This window comes from Labeo rohita, chromosome 9 (genome assembly GCF_022985175.1).
Source record: "Labeo rohita strain BAU-BD-2019 chromosome 9, IGBB_LRoh.1.0, whole genome shotgun sequence".
Lineage (NCBI taxonomy): Eukaryota > Metazoa > Chordata > Actinopteri > Cypriniformes > Cyprinidae > Labeo > Labeo rohita.
The window spans coordinates 37,118,467-37,140,054 of record NC_066877.1 but is presented as its reverse complement, the minus strand read 5'-3'; the positions used below and the strand labels follow the sequence as shown (position 1 = coordinate 37,140,054).

At 29.9% G+C, this 21,588-nt stretch overlaps 1 protein-coding gene across 1 annotated transcript in view; it reads left to right on the top strand.

Moving 5' to 3' along the window:
- Positions 1–2,563: 2,563 nt before the first annotated feature.
- Positions 2,564–21,588, top strand: part of si:ch211-39i22.1 (serine-aspartate repeat-containing protein I) — a 33,245-nt gene continuing 14,220 nt past the window's right edge. The window contains exons 1-11 of the mRNA XM_051118440.1: positions 2,564–2,945; positions 5,602–5,631; positions 5,922–5,972; positions 14,622–14,663; positions 14,820–15,020; positions 16,652–16,684; positions 16,791–16,844; positions 19,011–19,091; positions 20,871–20,894; positions 20,997–21,035; positions 21,356–21,418. Coding sequence (XP_050974397.1) covers positions 2,882–2,945; positions 5,602–5,631; positions 5,922–5,972; positions 14,622–14,663; positions 14,820–15,020; positions 16,652–16,684; positions 16,791–16,844; positions 19,011–19,091; positions 20,871–20,894; positions 20,997–21,035; positions 21,356–21,418 — 682 coding nt within the window. The 5' untranslated portion in view covers positions 2,564–2,881. The remainder of the gene's footprint in view (positions 2,946–5,601; positions 5,632–5,921; positions 5,973–14,621; positions 14,664–14,819; positions 15,021–16,651; positions 16,685–16,790; positions 16,845–19,010; positions 19,092–20,870; positions 20,895–20,996; positions 21,036–21,355; positions 21,419–21,588) is intronic.

Below are 21,588 nucleotides of genomic sequence, written 5' to 3'. Positions count from 1 at the left end.
TAAAGTGTCAAATATTGGCACTGTTTTGTTAACTTTTTATCCGATTATAAATCGTGTACAGTTGCTATGGTTACCTCCTCAGCGGTAGCGATTCAGTTCGCTAGCGCTTGTTTAACGCCGGACAAAATTAGGCGTTCTTGTACTGACTTTGTAAGATATGTTTGTGATAAATATCACTGTAAAATGTCAAATAATGGCATGGTTTTCGTTTTAGCTGATAAACCCTCACAACGCATACTGTTACCATGGTTACCTCGTTAAGCGATCGCAATTCCAGTTCGCCAACGTGTTAAACTCCAAGTGTAAATGCGTGCCCTGATTAACTTCTGAGATGTTTATATATAAAAAAAAAAAAACACTATAAAGTATCAAATATTGGCACTGTTTTGTTAACTTTTTATCCGATTATAAGTCGTGTACAGTTGCTATGCTTACCTCCTCAGCCATAGCGATTCCGTTCGGAAGCGCTTGTTTGACACAAGGTAAAATTAGGCATCCTGACTAACTTGTACAGATTTTTTGAGGTGTCTTTGTGATAAATATCACTATAAAGTGTCAAATAATGGCATGGTTTTCGTTTTAGCCGATAAATCGCTCAGGTGGCATACTGTTGCCAAGGTTACCTTGATAAGCGATTGCAATTACTGTTCGCAAATGTGTTAAAGTGTAAATGCATGCCCTGATTAACTTCTGAGATGTTTCTGAAAAAAAAAAAACACTATAAAGTGTCAAATACTGGCACTGTTTTGTTAACTTTTTATCCGATTACAAGTCGTGTTCAGTTGGGTGGTTACCTCCTCAGCTATAGATTCCGTTCGGAAGCGCTTGTTTGGCGCAAGGTAAAATTAGGCATCCTGACTAACTTGTACAGAGGTGTCTTTGTGATAAATATTACTATGAAGTGTCAAATAATGGCATGGTTTTCGTTTTAGCCGATAAATCGCTCACATCGCATACTGTTGCCAAGGTTACCTTGACAAGCAATAGCAATTCGTGTTAAACTCCAAGTGTAAGTGCGTGCCCTGAGTAACATCGGAGATGTTTATGAAAAAAAAAAAAAAAAACACTATAAAGTGTCAAATATTGGAAATGTTTTGTTAAATTTTCATCCGATTATAATGTAAGTCGGGTACTGTCGCTATAGTTATCAGTCATTTACTCTTCGAAGGTCCATTTAATGCCAGGTCAATATGTCCTACGAATTTGCCACCTTGTAAGATTCTTATGATTTTTCACAAAACATACGAATTCGTACAAATTTACCACCCTGTAAAATACATATGATTTTTTTTACAACACGCACAAATTCGTACGAATTTGCCACCTTGTAAAAGACATACAATTTTTCACAAAATGCACAAATTTGTACAAAATTACCACCCTGTAAAATACATGATTTTTCAGAAAGTGCACAAAGTTGTACGAATTTACGAACTTGTAAAATACGTACGATTTTTCACAAAATGCATGAATTTGTACAAATTTACCACCCTGTAAAATACATATGATTTTTCACAAAACCTACGAATTCATTCAAATATACCACCTTGTAAAATACATACGATTTTACACAAAATGCACGAATTCGTATGAATTTGCCACCTTGTAAAATACATATGATTTTTTACGAAACGTACGAATTCGACACCTCATAAAATATGTACAAACTGCCATGAGCAGGGGTGCCCTAAGAGGGTGGGGGGTTAGGACGATTCCAAAGGCCCGGCGAGGGAGGGGGGCCCCAAACGCGATGTCTCCCGAGAAACGTGATTTCTACCGAACGCGATTTCCTCACGGGGGCCCTGAAACCATAGCGACGCCCTTGGCTGTGAGATCGGGTTGTATATTTACGGCCAGGTGAAAATACAACAACAATAAGACAATGATTACTGGAATATGTTTTACAATAAAATACTACTTAAGCCTAGTTCTACCTCAAATGCTCGTTCATTTTTAGCAGTGTACACGTTATGTGGTTACTTAAAAACATTCCAACTGCATGTTTACTAACGTTAGCGGATCAAGCCTTATCCGCACCGCGCCCTTTTGATAAGTTCCCTGTGCAAACAAAGAATTAGCAAAGTTTGCGTTTTGAGCGACAAAACGCTCCCGAAGACAGGTATGATACTCAACTCCTGAGTCGAGTGCGTGCTGCTGCGTTCACCCGCTGGGTGGCTCAAGTTCAATAGCAAAAGGTTTCCTGAACGTTAAAGAGGGAACTTCCCCAGAGGTCCGAAACGGATGAATGGAGCTGCGTCTGAAAACCCAGCCCGCACTTCAGGCATAGGTGGGTTCCCAGCAAACTGAAAGCCAATGCTGAAGCCCAAAGTACGCAGGTCGATAGGTTTTAAACCAGCTCCATTCATTGCGTTCCGTTGCTCTAGGGAAGTTCCCTCTCAATGTTTAAGAAGCGTACAGAGACGTATTTGGGGGTTGGGTGGGTGGATGTTCAGGGCAAAGGACTTTAAGTTCACACAGGTCAAGAATGACCTAATTTCTAAAGGAAACGAAAATGCATCAGTAGTGGGAACGTCGTGCACTGCGCTATATGACGTTAATCTACGCGCATGTGTTTTAACTCGTATAAGGTCACAATGTATCAGATGCATCCTCCGTGCGTGAGACTCGAGTGAGAAAAAGCGAGACAGACCTGCAATTGGATCCTGCACAAGTCAGTCCCACATGTGGGTGGGCGGTGGATTCAGAGCTGCACACCCAGTGAAGTTTGGACAACAAAAGGTTGCGGGAAAGTTGCAACCACCTTTACACGCGTGCGAACACGATTTATGCGTGCATCTCAGCCTACACGCGCTAAAAGTGATAACACATTAAAACAAGCATCGTTTCAGACTCTATTCAGCTCAGTTTCATTCAAGGCACAATGATGTCATACTTGTGGATTTTCGTCCTTGGAAGTTTAATCGTGACTGGAGTGAAGATGCAAGGTAAGCTTTTCCTTAAACTGGTTTAAAAGATACTAACAAGTCAAGGTTTCTTTGTTTCCTGTATCCACGCACGTCATTAAGTGATATATACTTTTACATGGAATACTGCACTTATACAATGTATTCATTTTATATAGATTAACAAAGAAGGAATGAAATGGAAAGCATGTCTTTTTTTTTTGATAGAGAGAGTCACATGTTTAAGACAAAAGGACTATTATTATTAACCATGCATGATGTAAAACTGAATCATTCTGAGTTGGTCACTAATATAAAATCCTCAGAAATGATTAGTTGACGCTGTAAAGCCTTACCCAGCTCTGCCAGCACAGCTAACTGCGTTTACCCCTTTGTACATTGTGTTCTTGACTAACAGCTTTGGCTGCTCAGAGTCTCAGTGACTTCATCCAAATGTTTCCCCACTTCTTAAACGTTTACAGGATGTAACCAAATGTTTAGGATCGTGAGGAGCGAGTGTAAAAAGGTTTAAGTGTCTGCTGTTAAAAATCCCATCTTAATATCGATTCCTCCAGATCTTTGGTGATTTACGGGCCTGTTTATTGCTAATATGCAAAATTTCCTCCAGATGTAGAGGGGAAACATGCATTTAGCTCACTGCTGTAAATTGAGAAAGGCTGAGGTGTAGTCTGAGAAACTCAATCCAGTCCCAGATGTAGACCACACCCTATATGGAGAACATGGAGTTGCGAAAGGGATGCTTTTGATGCACCCGGGGGAGTTTGCGTGCCTCCGTCCCGGTGCGAGAGGCCCATGCGTTGGCTTTTTCAATTTTGTCGTCTGCCGAGAGACGCTCTTTGTTTGCTGTTTGTGTGGACAGGTGTGTTGCCGTCCTCCTCTCTGCTCTGTGTGCCTCGTAGAGTGAACGTCCTTTGTGTCTCTTAATCTGCCAACTGTGCCAGCGACATTAAATGAAAGGCCCGAAAGCTTGAGGAACAAAAATCATTTAAGTCATTAGCGCTTGTGCAAACACAAGCAGGTTTTCGCTGAAACGAGAAACGTGACGACCCTGAAAGGAGGTGTTACATAATGCGTCTGCGTCATTTTATAACACAAAAAGCAAATGAAGTCTCGATGTGTGAGAGGAACATCGAGCGAGCTGACTAATAAAACAAACAAAACTGCTGGTAGACTAAACATACCACTACATTTGCATTAAAACTGAAGCTGCATCTGTTTAAGACAAATCAAAGATCCTTTCAAAACATATCTCTTCATTATCCTGTTGAGTTTGGAAGTATCTCAGACTGTATAAATGTATTTAAAATACATGTGTTTCATACCAAGTGTACTACAAATACAGTTACATATTAAGTGCTTCATAAAAATACCATGCAATTGTACTTTTAGTATACTAAACTGACACATTTAAAATCTGCTAAACTAGAACAACTACTAAACGTAGTAGTGCTGAAGTCCAACTCAAGATATTCTTAAGTATTTCTGATTGAACTATTTGAAGTATACTTTAGGTACACTTGAAATATTTTGCATATAAAGATCAATATTAATTAAAGATCATCAACAGTGACATTAAAATATATTTTAGGCTTAGTATTAGAAAAATTTGCATTGTGCACAAGTAGTACTCCAAATAAAGTTTAATTACAGCATTTTTATATTTTTAATTTTTATGTCAATAAAGTCTCAAGCGATATGTCAGTAAATATGTTATTAGTCTTGAACTATATTTAGTATAAAATAAATACATTTTAAATTATTATTTTTTTACTAGGTTAAATGAAATGAAATAAAAATTCAGATTAATACTGATAAATATTTTTTTTGTTGCTGATAACCAATAAAAATTGCACATATTAAACTCTTGATCATTCTATTTCTGATATAAAATGAAAAACAAAACACTAACAACTAAAATCAATTGTTTTAAATGTAACAACTGACTTTATGCATCAAAACATTATAATGTATTTTATGAAAAATAGATGTTATTTTAAATTATTAGTACTCTAAAAGAGTAACTTTAAGTGTTTTGTATCATTGAGATACTATTAATGTTTATTATATTTTCTCTTTCAATTTACTTTGAGTAATTTTACTGTGTTTTTGTAGTGTTGTATGTTTATTTGTTATTTTAAATGTGTCTATTTTTTCAGTTTTAGTTATTTTAAGTACGAGTTAAACAAATGAAAATAATTTGCCTTGGAAACTAGTTGAAATAAAATAAGTATTTTAGATTTTATTTTATTTTAGCTAACATTTACTTTATTTCAAGTATATTCAAAGATTACTTTATTTCAAATGTTACTTCATTTTTTAAGTATGTTCAAATGTTACTTTATTTCAAATGTTTATTTCAAGTATGTTCAAATGCATATGGTTTTGGTTTTAGAAAACTACAATAGCCTTGACTTTAGATGACCATAAAGACATTGTAAATGTTAGAATTTGGGAAAATGAGCATGCACAATTAAATATAACATTTACTGGTTGATATACAGTATATTGCCAGATATTAATAACCCATTTAGTACTAATATATAGTGCATCCCTAAAAGTGAAGACATGAAAACTTAAACTAAATGAGTGAGTGGTTGTGTGAATAAACCAAATATTTGTGAATCTATTAATTCTGTAGGTTAAATCTCATGTTATATAACCGTCTTTTGTTTTTCAGACGATGGAGCGGAAGGTTCAGAGAATGCCGGTACGTTTCCATAACCCTGTATGCTGTAATAACTGACCACACCCTTCTCTGATAGCGAACTTCCTCTGTGACGTGCCAAAGCAATAAAACTGAGCAATGGCAAGATTTTACGGCTCTCACATCAGGTTTATGTTACAGTTCCTCATAACTGCGATCTCACAGTGTGTTTATTCAAGTCAGCCTGTTGACGTGTCCAGTACATCACCTGCCGCCCCACCTGTGTCGTTTTTTCTGCTGATGATAGCAATGATAAATGTGGGTTGCTAATTTACCTTTTATCTCATATTCAGATTCTCCGGCGGATGACCTTGCCCCAGAGGAATCAACCGTTCCTGATGAAGGTGATGATAAGCTTCATGCAATTGAGTTTACAGCAGGAGATCTTGATGCTAAATGCGAAACACAAAAACACGAATCATGCATATTTAGAATAAAAAGTAAACTGAATTATGAAAACGGAGGAGAAACTTTCATCCTTCATTCTCTGACGTCAGAAACCGTGATAATGTTTTACGCAAATGTAGTCAAATTAGACAGATGTCAACATGGACACGGTGTTCATGCCCTCATGCTCAAAAACCATCAACAAAACCAAAAACAGGAGAAAGTACGACCCGGGCGATATTAAATACGGGTTTGGTATCGTCGCCACTCGATATCCAACAAAAAAAATCTGAGTCCTGAAGCAAAAGCAGGTGAGAACCAGTGATCTACAGCATATACAGCAGCAAGAGATCATTTTCATGCAGTAATTTGTGGGTGTGATTGATTTCACAGGAACGGCACTCTTGTATTTCATTCCACAACAACCTGTGTAGTTGTTTACAGGATTTATGCAAAGTGCTGCTGTGTAGATCTCTTTCTGTATGTGTAAAATAAAGAAAATGTACAGAAAGTTTATATATATTGGACCTAACAACCCAGCTAACCTGGACCACAAAACCTTAAGTATCATGGATTTGTAGCAATAGTCAAAAATACATTGTATGGGTCAAGATTTGTCTTTTATGCCAAAAATCATTGGGATATTAAGTTAAGTTTCATGAAGATATTATGAAAATTTCCTACTGTAAATCTGTAAATATATCAAAACTTAATTTTTGATTAGTAATATGCATTGCTAAGAATTTCATTTGGATAACCTTAAAGGTGATTTTCTCAATATTTAGATTTTTTTTTTTTTTTTTGCACCCTCAGATTCCAGATTTTTAAATAGTTGTATTTCAACCAAATATTGTCCTATTGTAACAAACGTCTCATAAAGAGAAGATGTTTCAGCAACCACTGTAAAACAAACAAACAAACAAACAAAGCAATTTATTGTCAACTGAAAATAATTTGTTACCCTGCTTTAAAATTAAAAATTCAGTCAACTTAAATGAGTTTAGTCAACTTGAAATGTTAAGTTGTACTAAGTGCCAAATTGTACATTAAATCAACTCAAATATGTAAGTTGTCACTTAGTAAAACAACATTTCAAGTTGACTAAACTTTTTTTTTTTTTTTTTGAGTTGACTGAATTTAAAATGTGATTAAGATACTATTTGTATTTGATGAACATTCTAATAATGTTTAGTGAAAATGTTTTTTATTTAGAATATGTTCAAAATATTAAAACTAAACGTTTTATTTTGGGTCAAAATAAAGTTAGTAGAATGTCGTAAGAAACATTGTAGGAACCTTTAAATAATGTTCTAATCACGACAAGAAAACTGGACTTTTTACATTCTTAGAATTTTAAAATAAACGTTTAAAAATATATTGTGAATGTTGTTAAAAACATTTTTGTAACCTTTAAATAACATTCTAAAAAACTGGACTAACATCTTTATGTACTGCAAAAAAAAACACAATTTGTTGAGTCAACTTAAAATAATTTGTTACCCTGCTGCCTTTAAAATTTTAAGTTCAGTCAACTCAAATAAGTTTAGTCAACTTGAAATGTTAAGTTGCACTAAGTGACTACTTAGATATTCAAGTTGGCTAAACTTAAAAGCTGTGTTTGTTATCCAGCTGCCTTAAAATTGTAAGTTGAATCAACTCAAATATTTAAATTGTCACTTAGTAAAACTTAACTAAACTTTTTTTGAGTTTATTATTTTAAGTTGACTCAACAAATTGTTTTTTTTTTACAGTGATGTTATTGCAATTAAGACACTGTTTGAAAAATTATTTTTTATTTAGAAAATGTTCAAAATATTAAAACTAAACATTTTATTTTGGGTAGAAACATTGCAGGAACCTTTAAATAATTTTCTAAACACACATTCTTAGAATTTTAAAAATAAACATTCAAATATGTTGTGAATGTTGTAAGAAACATTTTTGTAACCTTTAAATAACATTCTAAAGAAAACTGGACTGACATTCTTATGTACTGCAAAACAACAACAACAACAACAAAAAAAACACAATTCGTTGAACCAACTTAAAATAATTTGTTACGCTGCTGCCTTACAATTTTAAGTTCAGTCAACTCAACTTGTGAACCTTAAAATTTTAAGTTTAGTCAATTTAATGTTCAGTTGTACTAAGTGACAACTTAAATATTTGAGTTGACTTAAAAATGTGGTTAAGCTGTGTAAGTTTTAAGTTTAAATTTTAAGTTGAATCAACTTAGTCACTTAGTGCAAATTAACATTTCAAGCTGACTAAACTTTGAGTAAAGTTAACAAATTATTTTAAGTTGACTCAACAAAGTGTTTTTTTACAGTGATGATGTTATTGAGATTTTTAAGGCACTATTTGTATTTGATAAACATTTTAATAATGTTTAGTGAAAATGTTTTTTTTTTATTAACAAACAAATTTTAAAAACAAAAACAAACAAAAAAAAAACCTTAACAAAAAATGTGGTTTAACCCAGCTGCCTTAAAATTTTAAGTTGAATCAACTTAAATATCTAAGTTGTCACTTAACATTTCAAGTTGACTAAACTTTTTTGAGTTGACTGAACTTAAATATTTAAGGCAGCAGAGTAACAAATTATTTTAAGTTGACTCAACAAATAGTTTTTTTTTTTTACAGTGGTGTGTGTACACACCAAAAGCTAAATTGATTATTTGGACACTTTTTTTTTTTTTACAATAATTAAGACATGAATAGACAAATTCACAGGCAAATTGGGTGTATTTGTTGTGCATACACCACACTGTAAAAAACTGTGTTCGTGCTGCCTTTAAATTTTAAGTTTAATCAACATGAAATGTTAAGTTGTACTACATGAAAACGTGGATATTTGAGTTGTGTAAACTTTAAATTTTAAGGCAGCACGAACACTTTAAGTTGAAACAACTTAGTGTTTGTGCTGCCTTGAGTTGTTTTTTTTTTTTTAACAGTGCGTTGGAATATAACCAAATAACTCTGACACCTTACGATAATTAGTTAACTACATTAGTTAAACATGAACAGAGAATAAACAATACTTAATACTACAGCATTTACTAAGCTTAATATTAATTTCAGCATTTACTAATGCTTTATTAAAATCACAAGTTGTGTTTGTTAACATGTTAATGCACTGTGAACTAATATGAACTAACAACGAACAACTGTAATTTTATTAACATTAAAAAGATTAATAAATAGTGTAATAAACATATTGTTCATTGTTTGTTCATGTTGGTTAATACAATAAGTAAAAGTAAAACAAATGACACCTCATTGTAAAATAACAGTTGAAAGTAAATTAGAAGAAACTTTTTTGTAACATTTAAATAATGAAACATTTGAAAACAATGTTTCCACAACATGTAATAAAATAAGTTCTGCTGAACTAGTGAGTTAGAGAAACATAATAATTTGTAGCATTAACACAGATTATTGAGTAGATTACTTACAAAAACATAATTAAGCATCAGCTGTTAAACCAATTATTCCGATCTACTATTTAGTTGAAATGAACAGCACAGCACATGTTAATTGTAACTTATTTCACATGTAAATTTAATGAACAAGTGAGACATTTTTTATCACTGGCATTAGTGCAGTCATTGCTCATATTGTAAATGTGATTTAAACCTTCATGTAGACAAACACAACCATAAACATGTGACAGAAACTCTATTCAATGTCAAATAACAGCATAAAACACTAACAACCTTTTTCTCCTCACTAGAAAACATATGCAGTGACGCTTAATCAACATTTATTCTCCTTATGCCAAGCTGAAGTTTTTCATCTAATATTTATATTTTATTTTTGTTTCATTATTTATTTATATTATATTTGATTTTTAATACCTTCAGTTTGTAGTATTTAGTTTAGTTTTTTTGTTTGTTTTTTTTACTTTCATTTGTTATTTTATTTCCATTTAGTCAAACCTTATTTCAGACCTTTGAAAAACTTCCTGTGCAATGCACACCGACAACTAGAAATGTACAATTAATGCATTTTAACTGCACAGTTTGTCAAGTAACAAGTTCAAATCAATTAATGCAAAATTTAATTTTTAAATTACACTTTACGTTTTAAACTGCACAGTATTAAATTGATGCAATGGTATGTCAATAGAACTCATTAAAATAATGTTTGCAACTTAAAATGTTTAATTAAACGCACTTATTTAAGTTGTGGTAGTAAGTCACCTTAATTTCTTTTTAAAGTGCAAGAGAACCCTTTTATAAAAATGTATATAAACACTCTTAAAAATAAAGGTTCTTCACTGGCATTGATCATTTCAAATTCATTACTTTATAGCTTCTTTAGATTATTAAAATGTTCTTTAGCAACTGTTCTCTGAAAGGTTTTCTGGGAGCCAAAAATGCTTCTTCTATTGATTCGACCTTTATTTTGATGTGTATGTGATCATTAAATCCTTCTTGAAAACTTCCTTGGAAAAAGGAAATGTAATATTGGATCCCGTCGGATGATATTCATTATCTGTTTAACACAGAAATTTGTCTGAAAGCCAAAACCCACAAACTGTTTTGTCTGACGTCCAAATAAGTCATTAACTGATTCCTCTATCCGCTATCAGACAGACGGAGACAGAGGAGAAATGATAGTGAAATAAGCTCAAGAGTGCATTAGTTTTTTTTTTTTAGATTTTATATTAGTTTATAGTGTGCTTCTCCAAGAATTCTGATCAGCATGAATTCAACAGGTGTTTTTATCCCAAAGCAATGGAAAATTATGGCTTCACAACCAAATCCTTGAGAAAGAGATATCGTCTTATCTTCAACTTACTTATGAAAACAACACAGCACACAACTGGAGATTAAATGGTATTCGAAAAATTATATAAAATGGTTGAAATTACTACAAAAGTTTACATTAATTTAGATTTTTATTTGCCATTCAGAACTTTAGGGAAAGATTTAAAATGTTTTATTTATTTATTTATTACTTTCATTCATCAAGGATGCATTAAAGTGATCAAAAGTGACAGTAAAGATATTTTTAATGTTCCAAAAGAATTCTATTTTAAATAAATGCTGTTCTATTGAACTTTCTATTCATCTGAACATTGATAATAATCAGAAATATTTGTTAAGCAGTGAACCAGCATATTAGAATGATTTCTGAAAGATCATGTGACACTGAAGACTGGAGTAATGATGCTGGAAATTTAGCTGCGCATCACAGAAATAAATTACAGTTTAACACATATTCACATAGAAAACAGCTATTTTAAATTATAATAATATTTCAGAATTTTTACAGCATTTTTGATCAAACACATGCATCATTTTCTTGTCATGTCAAAACAAACCTGAATTTGGGATTCGAGATGACAATCTTTTCTTTACACAAAGCATTATAGTGCTTTTTGGACACTATATAGTTTTTACAGTGATTTTACCATGAATAAGTGGTGTTTTTATCAGGGTTAACTAAAACTACCACTATTAAAGTCATTTTTAGTAACTAAGATAAAGCTGAAATCAAAGGTCTAAAATAAGGTTTGACTAAATGGAAATAAAATAACAAATAACAAAAAAACAAAAAAACCCTAAACTAAATACTACAAACTGAAGGTACTAAAATCAAATATAATATAAATAAATAATGAAATAAAAATAAAATATAAATATTAGATGAAAAACTTCAGCTTGGCAGCTACATAAAATAAGCTGATGCACTATAAATAAATAAAAGCTCATTTAGAAGCATATTTTAATTGAAATAAAATAAAATTGCCTTAAAAAAATATTTAGTTTGCTGTCAAGGTAATATTTCTTTTTTTTTTTTAATTTAGTTGAACTAAAATAACTAAAGCTAAAACTGAAAAGAAAAAGAATAAAAACTATATAAACTTATTAAAAAATAAATGAACAGGAAATACAATAATACAATAAAAACTAATTCAAACAATTAATAAAAGCTATAACATTTAGGTAACACTAAAACTATTAAAAATTATAGTTTAAAATGCGTCACAGTTTCCACAAACAATTGTGCAGCACAACTGTTTTCAGCATTGATCATAATCAGAAATGTTTGAGCAGCAAATCAGCGTATTAGAATGATTTCTGAAGGATCATTTGACTTTTAAGACTGGAGTAATGATGCTGAAAATTCAGCTGTGAAATAACACAGAAATAAATTACATTTGAACAGATATTCACATAGAAAACAGCTATTTTAACTTATAATAATATTTCAGAATTTTTACAGCATTTTAGATCAAACAAATGCATCCTTGTTGACCAGTAGATACTTTGTCCTGTAAAATGGCCTCTAAATGTTCTCAGGCAATGGCATCGTACGACCAAATGAGGTTGTTAAGACGTGTGCCCGTATCATTATGATTCCCCACCATTTGTAAGCGTTGGCAGTGGTTTCTGGCTTTCTCCGAATGTAAACCACTGACCAGGTTTTGTGAGTCTGTGCTTCAGGAATGCCCCGTTCTGAACTTCATCTTTGTTCAGAGCATGAAAGTGAACTTTTTGTCAAAACCGGCTCTCAAAGGCACCGATTCAGAGGTTTTGTAGGATTTAGTAACTAGTTAAATGTCTGTCTGCCTTCACCAGTACTTCTTTCTAACGCAGTGATGAGTAATGAGTTTGTTAGAGCCTGAAACACACGTGAGAGTGTTGACCGTCAGACCTGTTAGAGCTGAAACAGACCGTACGTCAACGTGACATCAGATATACTTCCTTCAAGTTTAAAGAAATAAGTCACCCCAAAATTAAAGTTTCGGTAAGATGACAATCTTTTCCTCACACAAGGCATTATATGACTTCTCAAGACTTGTAATATTGTGAGTTTTGGATACAATATAGTTTTTACAGTGATTTCACCATGAGTAAGTGGCATTTTAATCAGGATGAACTAAAACTACCACTATTAAAATATTTTTCACTAACTTAAAGCTAAAATATAATGAATTTTAGATAAAAAAATAAATAAATAAATAAAAATACGTTCTGAAAAACTAAAATTACTATCTGGAAATAAAATAAAAAATAAGATGTAAAAGAAAAACAAAATGCTTCTGAAATGTTGAAATGTCCAGTTTTATTGTTGTGGTCATATCATTATTTAAAGGTTACAAAAACTTAAAACTTTATTTTCACCAAAAATTGAATGTTATTTCAACATTTTTTTTTTTATATTCTAAGAATGTTAAAAAGTCCAGTTAATAGAAGGTTACAAAAACGTTTTTAAATGTTTAAAATGTTTAAAAAGTTTTGTAACATTTTTAATGTGACAATGTAACATTTATTTTTGCTGGAAACATTAAAATGTTACGTTTTTGTGTTGTGATTATAACGTTATTTAAAGGTTACAAAAATGCTACTTAAATGTTGTACTAATAGTACTAACATTATTTGAATATTTATTTTTGTTATTCTAAAAATGTGATTTTAAATGTATCGAAAACGTTTTGTAACATTTGTAACATTTTTAATGTTACAAAGTAACATTTATTTCTGTTAGAAATGTAACAATGTAACGTTAAAATGTTACATTTTTGTGCTGTGATCTAATGTTATTTAAAAGTTACAAAAATGTTACTTAAATGTTGTACGAATAGTACTAACATTATTTGAACGTTAATTTTTGTTATTTTAAAAATGTTTTCTTGTTATTAGAACACTATTTATTTAAAGGTTACAAAAATGTTTCTTAAACATTCTGCTAATGTTATTTTCACCAAAAATTGAGTGTTATTTCAACATTCATTTTCAATATTCTAAGAATGTTAAAAAGTCCAGTTGTCATGATTGTAACATTCTTTAAAGGTTACACACATTTTTTAAATGTACTAAAAATGTTTTGTAACATTTGTAACATTTATAATGTAACATTTATTTTTGTTAGAAATGTTACAATGTAATATTTAAATGTTACGTTTTTATGTTGTGATTATAACCAAAAATCCAAAAAGTTCCAAAAATGTTACTCAAATGTTGTACTAATAGTACTAACATTATTTGAACGTTTATTTTTGTCATTTTAAAAATGTTTTCTTGCGATTAGAACATTATTTATTTAAAGGTTACTAAAATGTTTCTAAAACATTCTACTAATTTTATTTTCACCCAAAATGTGACATTATTTGAATGTTTATTTGTAATATTCTAAAAACGTTAAAACGTCCAGTGGTCGTGTCATGATTAGAATGTTATTTAAATGTTACAATAACGTTTCCTAGACAGTTTGAGTGTTTTGATCTCAGAATGTTATGACAATGTGTATCAAATATTACTAAAGTTATAAGTTACATTCCACAAATGTTACTTTAAGAACGTTTTGTCCTAACATATAACTTTTTAAAGAGATCACATGATGGGAAACGCTATTCATTTTCAAGTGTCATGTTTGAGATATGAGAGGAAGATTATCAGTGTACAGAGGCTTAAATTTATCCTGACTTCTTACGTATATTGTCATTCTGTCCTGGTAATGAAGCGCTCTTGTAAAGCTGATATGAGGGTCTGGAACAGGTTTGTTCTTGAGAAACTCCCTCATGGATGTTTCTGATGTTACGGTAGAAATGCTGAACTGTCCTGACATGTAACATATAGATCTTCTATACGCAGAAAACACGGGAGACTTAGATTCCAGCGAGGCCGATGGAGACGGTGAGTGTGATTTATGGTCATCTGTGTGTTTGTGACGCTGCAGGCGTAAATGAGAGACGCCACGTGTTGGAGAGTTACGATCTGACAGCAGCTCATGCTGACAAATCTGTGGGACCATGTCTCCTGTCTCACTGTGAGATCTCTGTGATGTTACAGCTGCAGATGCTGAAAAACCACCTGAAGAACCTGCACCTGAAGAACCTGCACCTGAAGAAACAGCACCTGAAGAAACAGCACCTGAAGAAACAGCACCTGAAGAAACAGCACCTGAGGAAACAGCACCTGAAGAAACAGCACCTGAGGAACCTGTTGAAGATCCAGCGGAGGAGACCGTGGATGAGGCAGCAGCTCCTGCAGGTTAAACAAACACAAACATCCAAATTAAAGCACTTTACAGTGATTTTACCATGAAAAAAATAAAAATAATAAATAAACAATTAAATAAAAATAAAACATGAAAAATATATAAAATATAAAATAAATATAGTATAAAATATAATAAAAATAAATATTAGATGAAAAACTGAAAAACTAAATTGACTAGAACTAGAACTAAATGAAAGCTAAAATGCATAGAAATATTACATAAAATAAAATAACAGTGGGGAAAAAAATGAAAAAAATGAGTGCTGGGCAATGATTAATAACAATTAATCGCATCAAAAATGAAAGATTTTGTGTACATAAATAAATGTGTACTGTGAATATTTATTATGTATATATATATATATATATATATATATATATATAAATACACACATGCATGTATATAAATAAAATAAAAAAATAAAAAAATTTAAAACTGAAACAAAAATGAATTAATTAAAAGAATGAAAAAATATTAGATGAAAAATATGAACTAAATAAAAATGTAAAACAAAAACTAAAACTGAAAAAATGAGAAAAATACAAATTACATATAAAATAAAAACTAATACAAATTTAACAAAAGCACATAAAAATACTAAAAATTAAACTAAAAACTGAAAATATAAAAATAATAGCTTCAAAATATAAATAAAATTATTTATATATATATAGAGAGAGAGAGAGAGATTTTATACAAAAACTAAAAAAAATAAAAATTTGAAACCACATAAAAGTACTAAAAATTAAACTAAAAACAAAAAATACTTAAAAATTGCTTATTAAAAAAAAATATATATATATATATATATATATATATACACACACATATATTACACAAAATTACTAAACATTTAACTAAAAACTGAAAATAAAAAAATAATAGCTTATTCAAAATACAAATAAAAATTATATATATATATGTGTGTGTGTGTGTGTGTGTGTGAAATAAACAAACAAAAAAACACGTAACTCTATATAGAAATTACATAAAATAAAAACTGATAAAAATTAAACAAAAGCACATAAAATTATTAAAAATTAAACTAAAAACAGAAAATATAAAAATAATAGCTTCTTCAAACTATAAATAATAATTATATATATATATATATATATGTGTGTGTGTGTGTGTGTGTGTGTGTGTGAAATAAAAATATATATATGTAAATTACATATAAAATAAAAATGCAGCACAAGCAGAAAATTACTAAAAATTAAACCAAGAACTGAAAATATAATAATAGCTTATTCAAAATATAAATAAAAATTATATATATATATGTGTGTGTGTGTGTGTGTGTGTGTGTGTGTGTGTGTGTGTGTAATAAAAACTAAAACAAATTTTTTTTATCAGTTTATATATATATTATATATAAACTGTAAATATTTTATATATATATACAAACTGATAAAATTGAAACAAAGGCACATAAAAATAGCAGCTTATTCAAAATAGAAATAACAATAAATAGTAATTAAATAACATTAAAATAATCCTGATTCTTAGGCACAATGCAAATAGCCTTTGTTTTCTGCAGTAAAATCACTGTAACACACAGTTTAATATAGAATGTGTATAATAACAGCAGCAAATGTGTTGTTTTTGTGTGTGTCAATAGAGCCTGAAGCTGAAGACACAAACCCTGAGACAGGTACAATTTATTTACTACAGCTGTTCAGTGTTCATTCACCAAACAGGTGTGTTTCAGCGTTCAGTGATGTATGAAAGTGTTTTACCTCTGATGTGTTTTTGCTCAGACGCTGCGACAGACGATCAGCCCGCGGCAGAAGACCCTGAGGAAACACCAGCAGGTGATCGCAACCAAATATACAGTCATTACACGCCACAAACAACACATCAATACAACGGCCGTAGACACCTGGATAGATCAGGAGTTTATAAAAGACGGCCTGGAAAAGTCATGGGAATTTCTACCAGATAACGTGTCCTGGTTATTCTCAGTCCTAATACGTTTCATAGCCAGAAGCTGCACTTACTGAACGCAATCTTTAATAAAATGATTTTAAAAATCCTTCAAATATCCTGTAACCATGAAGGCCTGGAAAACTCATAGAAATCCGTCGGTCGGAGGGCCGGGAAGCCTGTAATAATCATGTGGTTTTGACTATGACATATTTTCCTCTCTATTGCCGTTTCGCTGAGAGTCGGGAGCTGAAAAAACAGACGCGACGGATCAGACGTGCTGACCTGGCAACTAAATAAAACGGAAATCTGAATTTAAACCATTAAAAAGCATTTTGAATGGTTGAAATAAAGATGAAATAAAATATAAATATTAGATGAAAAACTGTAAACAATATTGAAAATCATTTCAGTAATTAAAATGAAGCGAAAAAAAATTGTTAGATTAAACAAATAAATAGTTCAAGCACTAAAATTAAACTTAAAACTTATAAATCTTTTTCAATAATTAAAATAAAATTGAAATAATAAAATAAAATAAGTCAGAAATGCTGCTAACTGCTCAAATAAATAATAATAAAAAAAATTATAAATTAATTTAAAACTAAATTAATAAAAACTAAAAATAATTAAAAAATAAATTAAAACTAAATAGAAATATTAAAAAAACTATTACAAATGACAAAACCACACAAAACTAAAATTAAAACAAAAACACTAAAATAACTAACTGGAAATAAAAAAAAAATCTGGATTAAAACTATTAAAAAGCATTTAAACTATTAAAAATCATTTCAGTAATTGAAATGAAGCTAAAATAAAATAATTAGATAAAAAAAAAAAAACTTGGAAAGTAACAAATAGTTCAAGCACTAAAATTAAACTTAAAACTTAAATTATTTTCAATAATTAATTTAATAATTTTCAATAATTATAATTAAGACAAAATAATAATAAAAAAAAAATAATAAAATAAAATAAAATAAAATAAAATAAAATAAAATAAGAAATGCTGCTTTGGCATCTACCTGAAAGAAGTTTAAGTTGAAGAACTAAAGTTAAAAAAAAAAAAAAAAACTGAAAAGCTGAAGCAATTAGCTTCACTGGAACTGGAAATTAATAAAAAAATAAAAAATAAAACTAAACTAAATAGAAATATATTTTAAAAAACTATTACAAATGACAAAAGCACACAAAACTAAACTAAAAAAAAAAAGGCAACTAAATAAAATGAGTTGAAACACTAAAATTTCTCTATTAAAACTATTAAAAACTATTAAAAATAATTTTGAATGATTGAAATAAAGATGAAATATTAGATGAAAAACTTTAAACAATATAAAAAATCATTTTAGTCACTGAAATGAAGCTAAAATAAAATAAAATAAAATAAATTAAAGTAAAATATTAAAGAAATGCTTTGGCATCTACCTGAAATAAGTTTAAATTAAAATTAAAGAACTAAAATTACTAACTGGAAATGAATAAAAACTAAAAAGAAAAATAAAAATAAATTAAAACTAAATAGATTAAAAAGAAAAAAAAACTAATACAAATGACAAAAGCAAACAAAACTAAAATTAAAACAAAAACTGGCAACTAAATAAAATGAGTTAAAACACTAAGTCAGTAAATGGAAATAAAAAATAAATCTGAATTAAAACTATTAAAAACTAAAGTTACTGAAAAAGAAAGAAAGAAAGAAAAAAACAAAACTTAAGAGTAAATGAAAAAAGGTAAAATAAAATAATAATAGAAAAAACCTTGGAAGATGAAAAAGTTTAAGATGAGAAACTAAAATTACTAACTGGAAATTAATAAAAACTAAAAAAAAAAAAAAGAAAACTAAATAGAAATATTTAAAAAAAACAAAACAAATACAAATGACAAAAACACACAAAACTAAAATTCAAAACAAAGCTGAAAAAATGAAAGTGAGACAATCACTCTGTTCACACAGACGGACTGATGTTATCGAATGAACACACACACTGTATACTGCAAACAAACGTCATGTGCATCTCACTCATATTTCACTGCTTCTGCTTCATCAGCTAAAGAGGAACCTGCTGCTGCTGCTGAGGAAGAAGAAGAAGAAGAAGCAGAAGCAGAAACTGATGCTCCCGCTAAAGCAGGTACAAAACGTCACGTTAAATGTCTTTCTAGCAGCTCTGCTTTCCTCTGCTCTCTCTGATATTTTCACACGTGTGGCCGCTGCTTTGGCAGTCAAACTCTGTGGCATTTTCAAATGACTTTCTCAAAAAGGTATTCAGGACAGTTTTCTCCCAAACTCATCCTTATTTAGTTTCTCTAACCTCATAATGGGAACTAAATCCATACTGGAGCTCTTTCTGTGATCGCTGGACTAAAGGGCTTAAAAGCCCTGTTCACTTGTAATAACTGGCTGAACGTGAGTAAAGATGCTTTTATTTAAAGCAACTTTGAAAGATATTAATGCTTTTAAAAATGAATTGAAATATTAGTTTTGTGTTAACAATTTATATTGGAAACTGACCTCTAAAGCACTGACGTCAAAGTTTGTGCATTCAAAAAATATTTTTACATTTTTTTATGTATTTGCATGTAACATTTTAGTTTTTTGGATTACACAATAAACCGAATGTGTTTTAAATGCACAATAATATATATTTATCATTGAATATAATTATTTTAATTCAGTCAAATAGATGCAAATAGCCAATAATAAACTATGGCATGGAATTTGAGTGCTGAAATCTGTTTGATTTTTTTTTCTCCAATTTTTTTGTGTTTACATTTTTCTGGATTTATTTTCTTTCCATTTTAATTTTTCTAGACTCTGTTAAATAGATTAAATAGATATTAAAAAACATTCTAATTATTTGAAGTCATCAAAATTACAATATTTAACAGCACTTTATTAAAAGTTTAACAAAAATTACAATTTTAAGGCCCTATAAAATCAGTTTTATTTTTTCCCAAATTCTGTTTTTTTTTTATACATTTTCTGAATTAAATTTTTAAAACTCTGTTTTAATGATTGAATTAAATTTTATTATTCAAAGAGCAAATCTAATTAACTGAAATCATGAAACTTACAATATTTAACATTTTTTCAAAGCCCTATGAAATGTTTTGCTTTTTTTTCAAATCAGTTTTTATTTATTTATTTAAACAAATTCTGTTTTTCATTAATTCTCTGGGTTCCATTTTAATGTTTTTATTACATTTTAATAATGAAAAGGCATCTCTAATTAATTAATTTTTTAAAAATATTATTTCCTTATTTTTTTTTAGAACTTAAGTATTGTGTATTTACATTTTTCTTCAAAATAAATTAATTTTTAATTTTGATTGTTTTTTAATTGAAGTGTATTGACCTACTTTTGATTTATCCATCCAAAATTTGTCAAATTTTGTGATTATACAGTAAATTCCGTTTTTATGACTGGATTCTGCAATTCCAGTGTTTTCCACATCATGGAAATCATAATTTCCTATTTCATATTAGATTTTGAATTAGATTTTATTTGTATATTTTCTGCTTTCACTGTAATTTTAGTTAACATTTTGGTAATTTTCTTGTGTATTTTTGTTGTTGTTTTTAAATATGCCTATATAGTTTTTATTAATTTTCATTTTAGTTTATCAAAAGGTTTTTTTTTTTCAGTTAACATTTTGTTTTATTAAAAAAAAACAAAACAGAATTTTGAATGTTTTTATTTTAGTTTCATTTACCTATAATAACAGTGTTATGTATGACTGCCAAATATGCATTACATTAAGTTTATTAGTTCGTTTATATTAAATCAGTGTAATCCAAATGCACAGACATTTTATATGCAATTAAAACACATAAACCTTAAATTTATGAGTAAGTATTTTGTGATTATTTCCAAGGCCTGTATTAATAGAATTGTTCATTGTCGTTCTAGATGAAGCCGACACAACTGAAACAGGTACGCAGCTCACTTTCTATCATAACAGCAGAAAATATCCGTATTATTATTCTGCTTTAAGATTATTTGAAGGTTAAAGACATCGAATCCTTTGACTTTCAGAAGCCGATCCACCTGCTGATCCTGAAGTGATTGAAGATGGTGAAACAAAGATTTACAGTCGTCTTTATCACAGTTTGATCTTCACAAAGCCACAATGTGACATCATCGAGAAACTTTGCTTTCGCTACATAGAAACAATAGATGTTTATGAACAGCCTTTTATTGTTACAGTTAAACGCGTTACTATGGCGTTATGTAAATATTGTTTTATCAATCTTTATAAAACTGATTTCATTACATACAAACATCTTTGACGTCATATGAACATTTTCACAAATTTTCTACAATAACAAAACGTATACGATTCATTGGATTTTGATTGTTCGTGCTAGAAGATCTAAACACAGTGTTTTTGTCAGTGATCACACCTGAAGAAGCTCCAGGTGACGCAGAAGAAGAACCAGAAGAGGAAGCAGAAGGAGGTAAAATGTCGTCAACTTCATAAGTTTTGAGGAATGTTTTCTGTCTGGATGTTTGTGTGTGTGAGAGAATGCTGGGAATGTTAAAATAGATTTGAGGACTCAATGCTCTTTGTTAAATGAATCCACGTATTCCTGTCATGATCCTTAAACAAACATAGAACCTGCGCCAA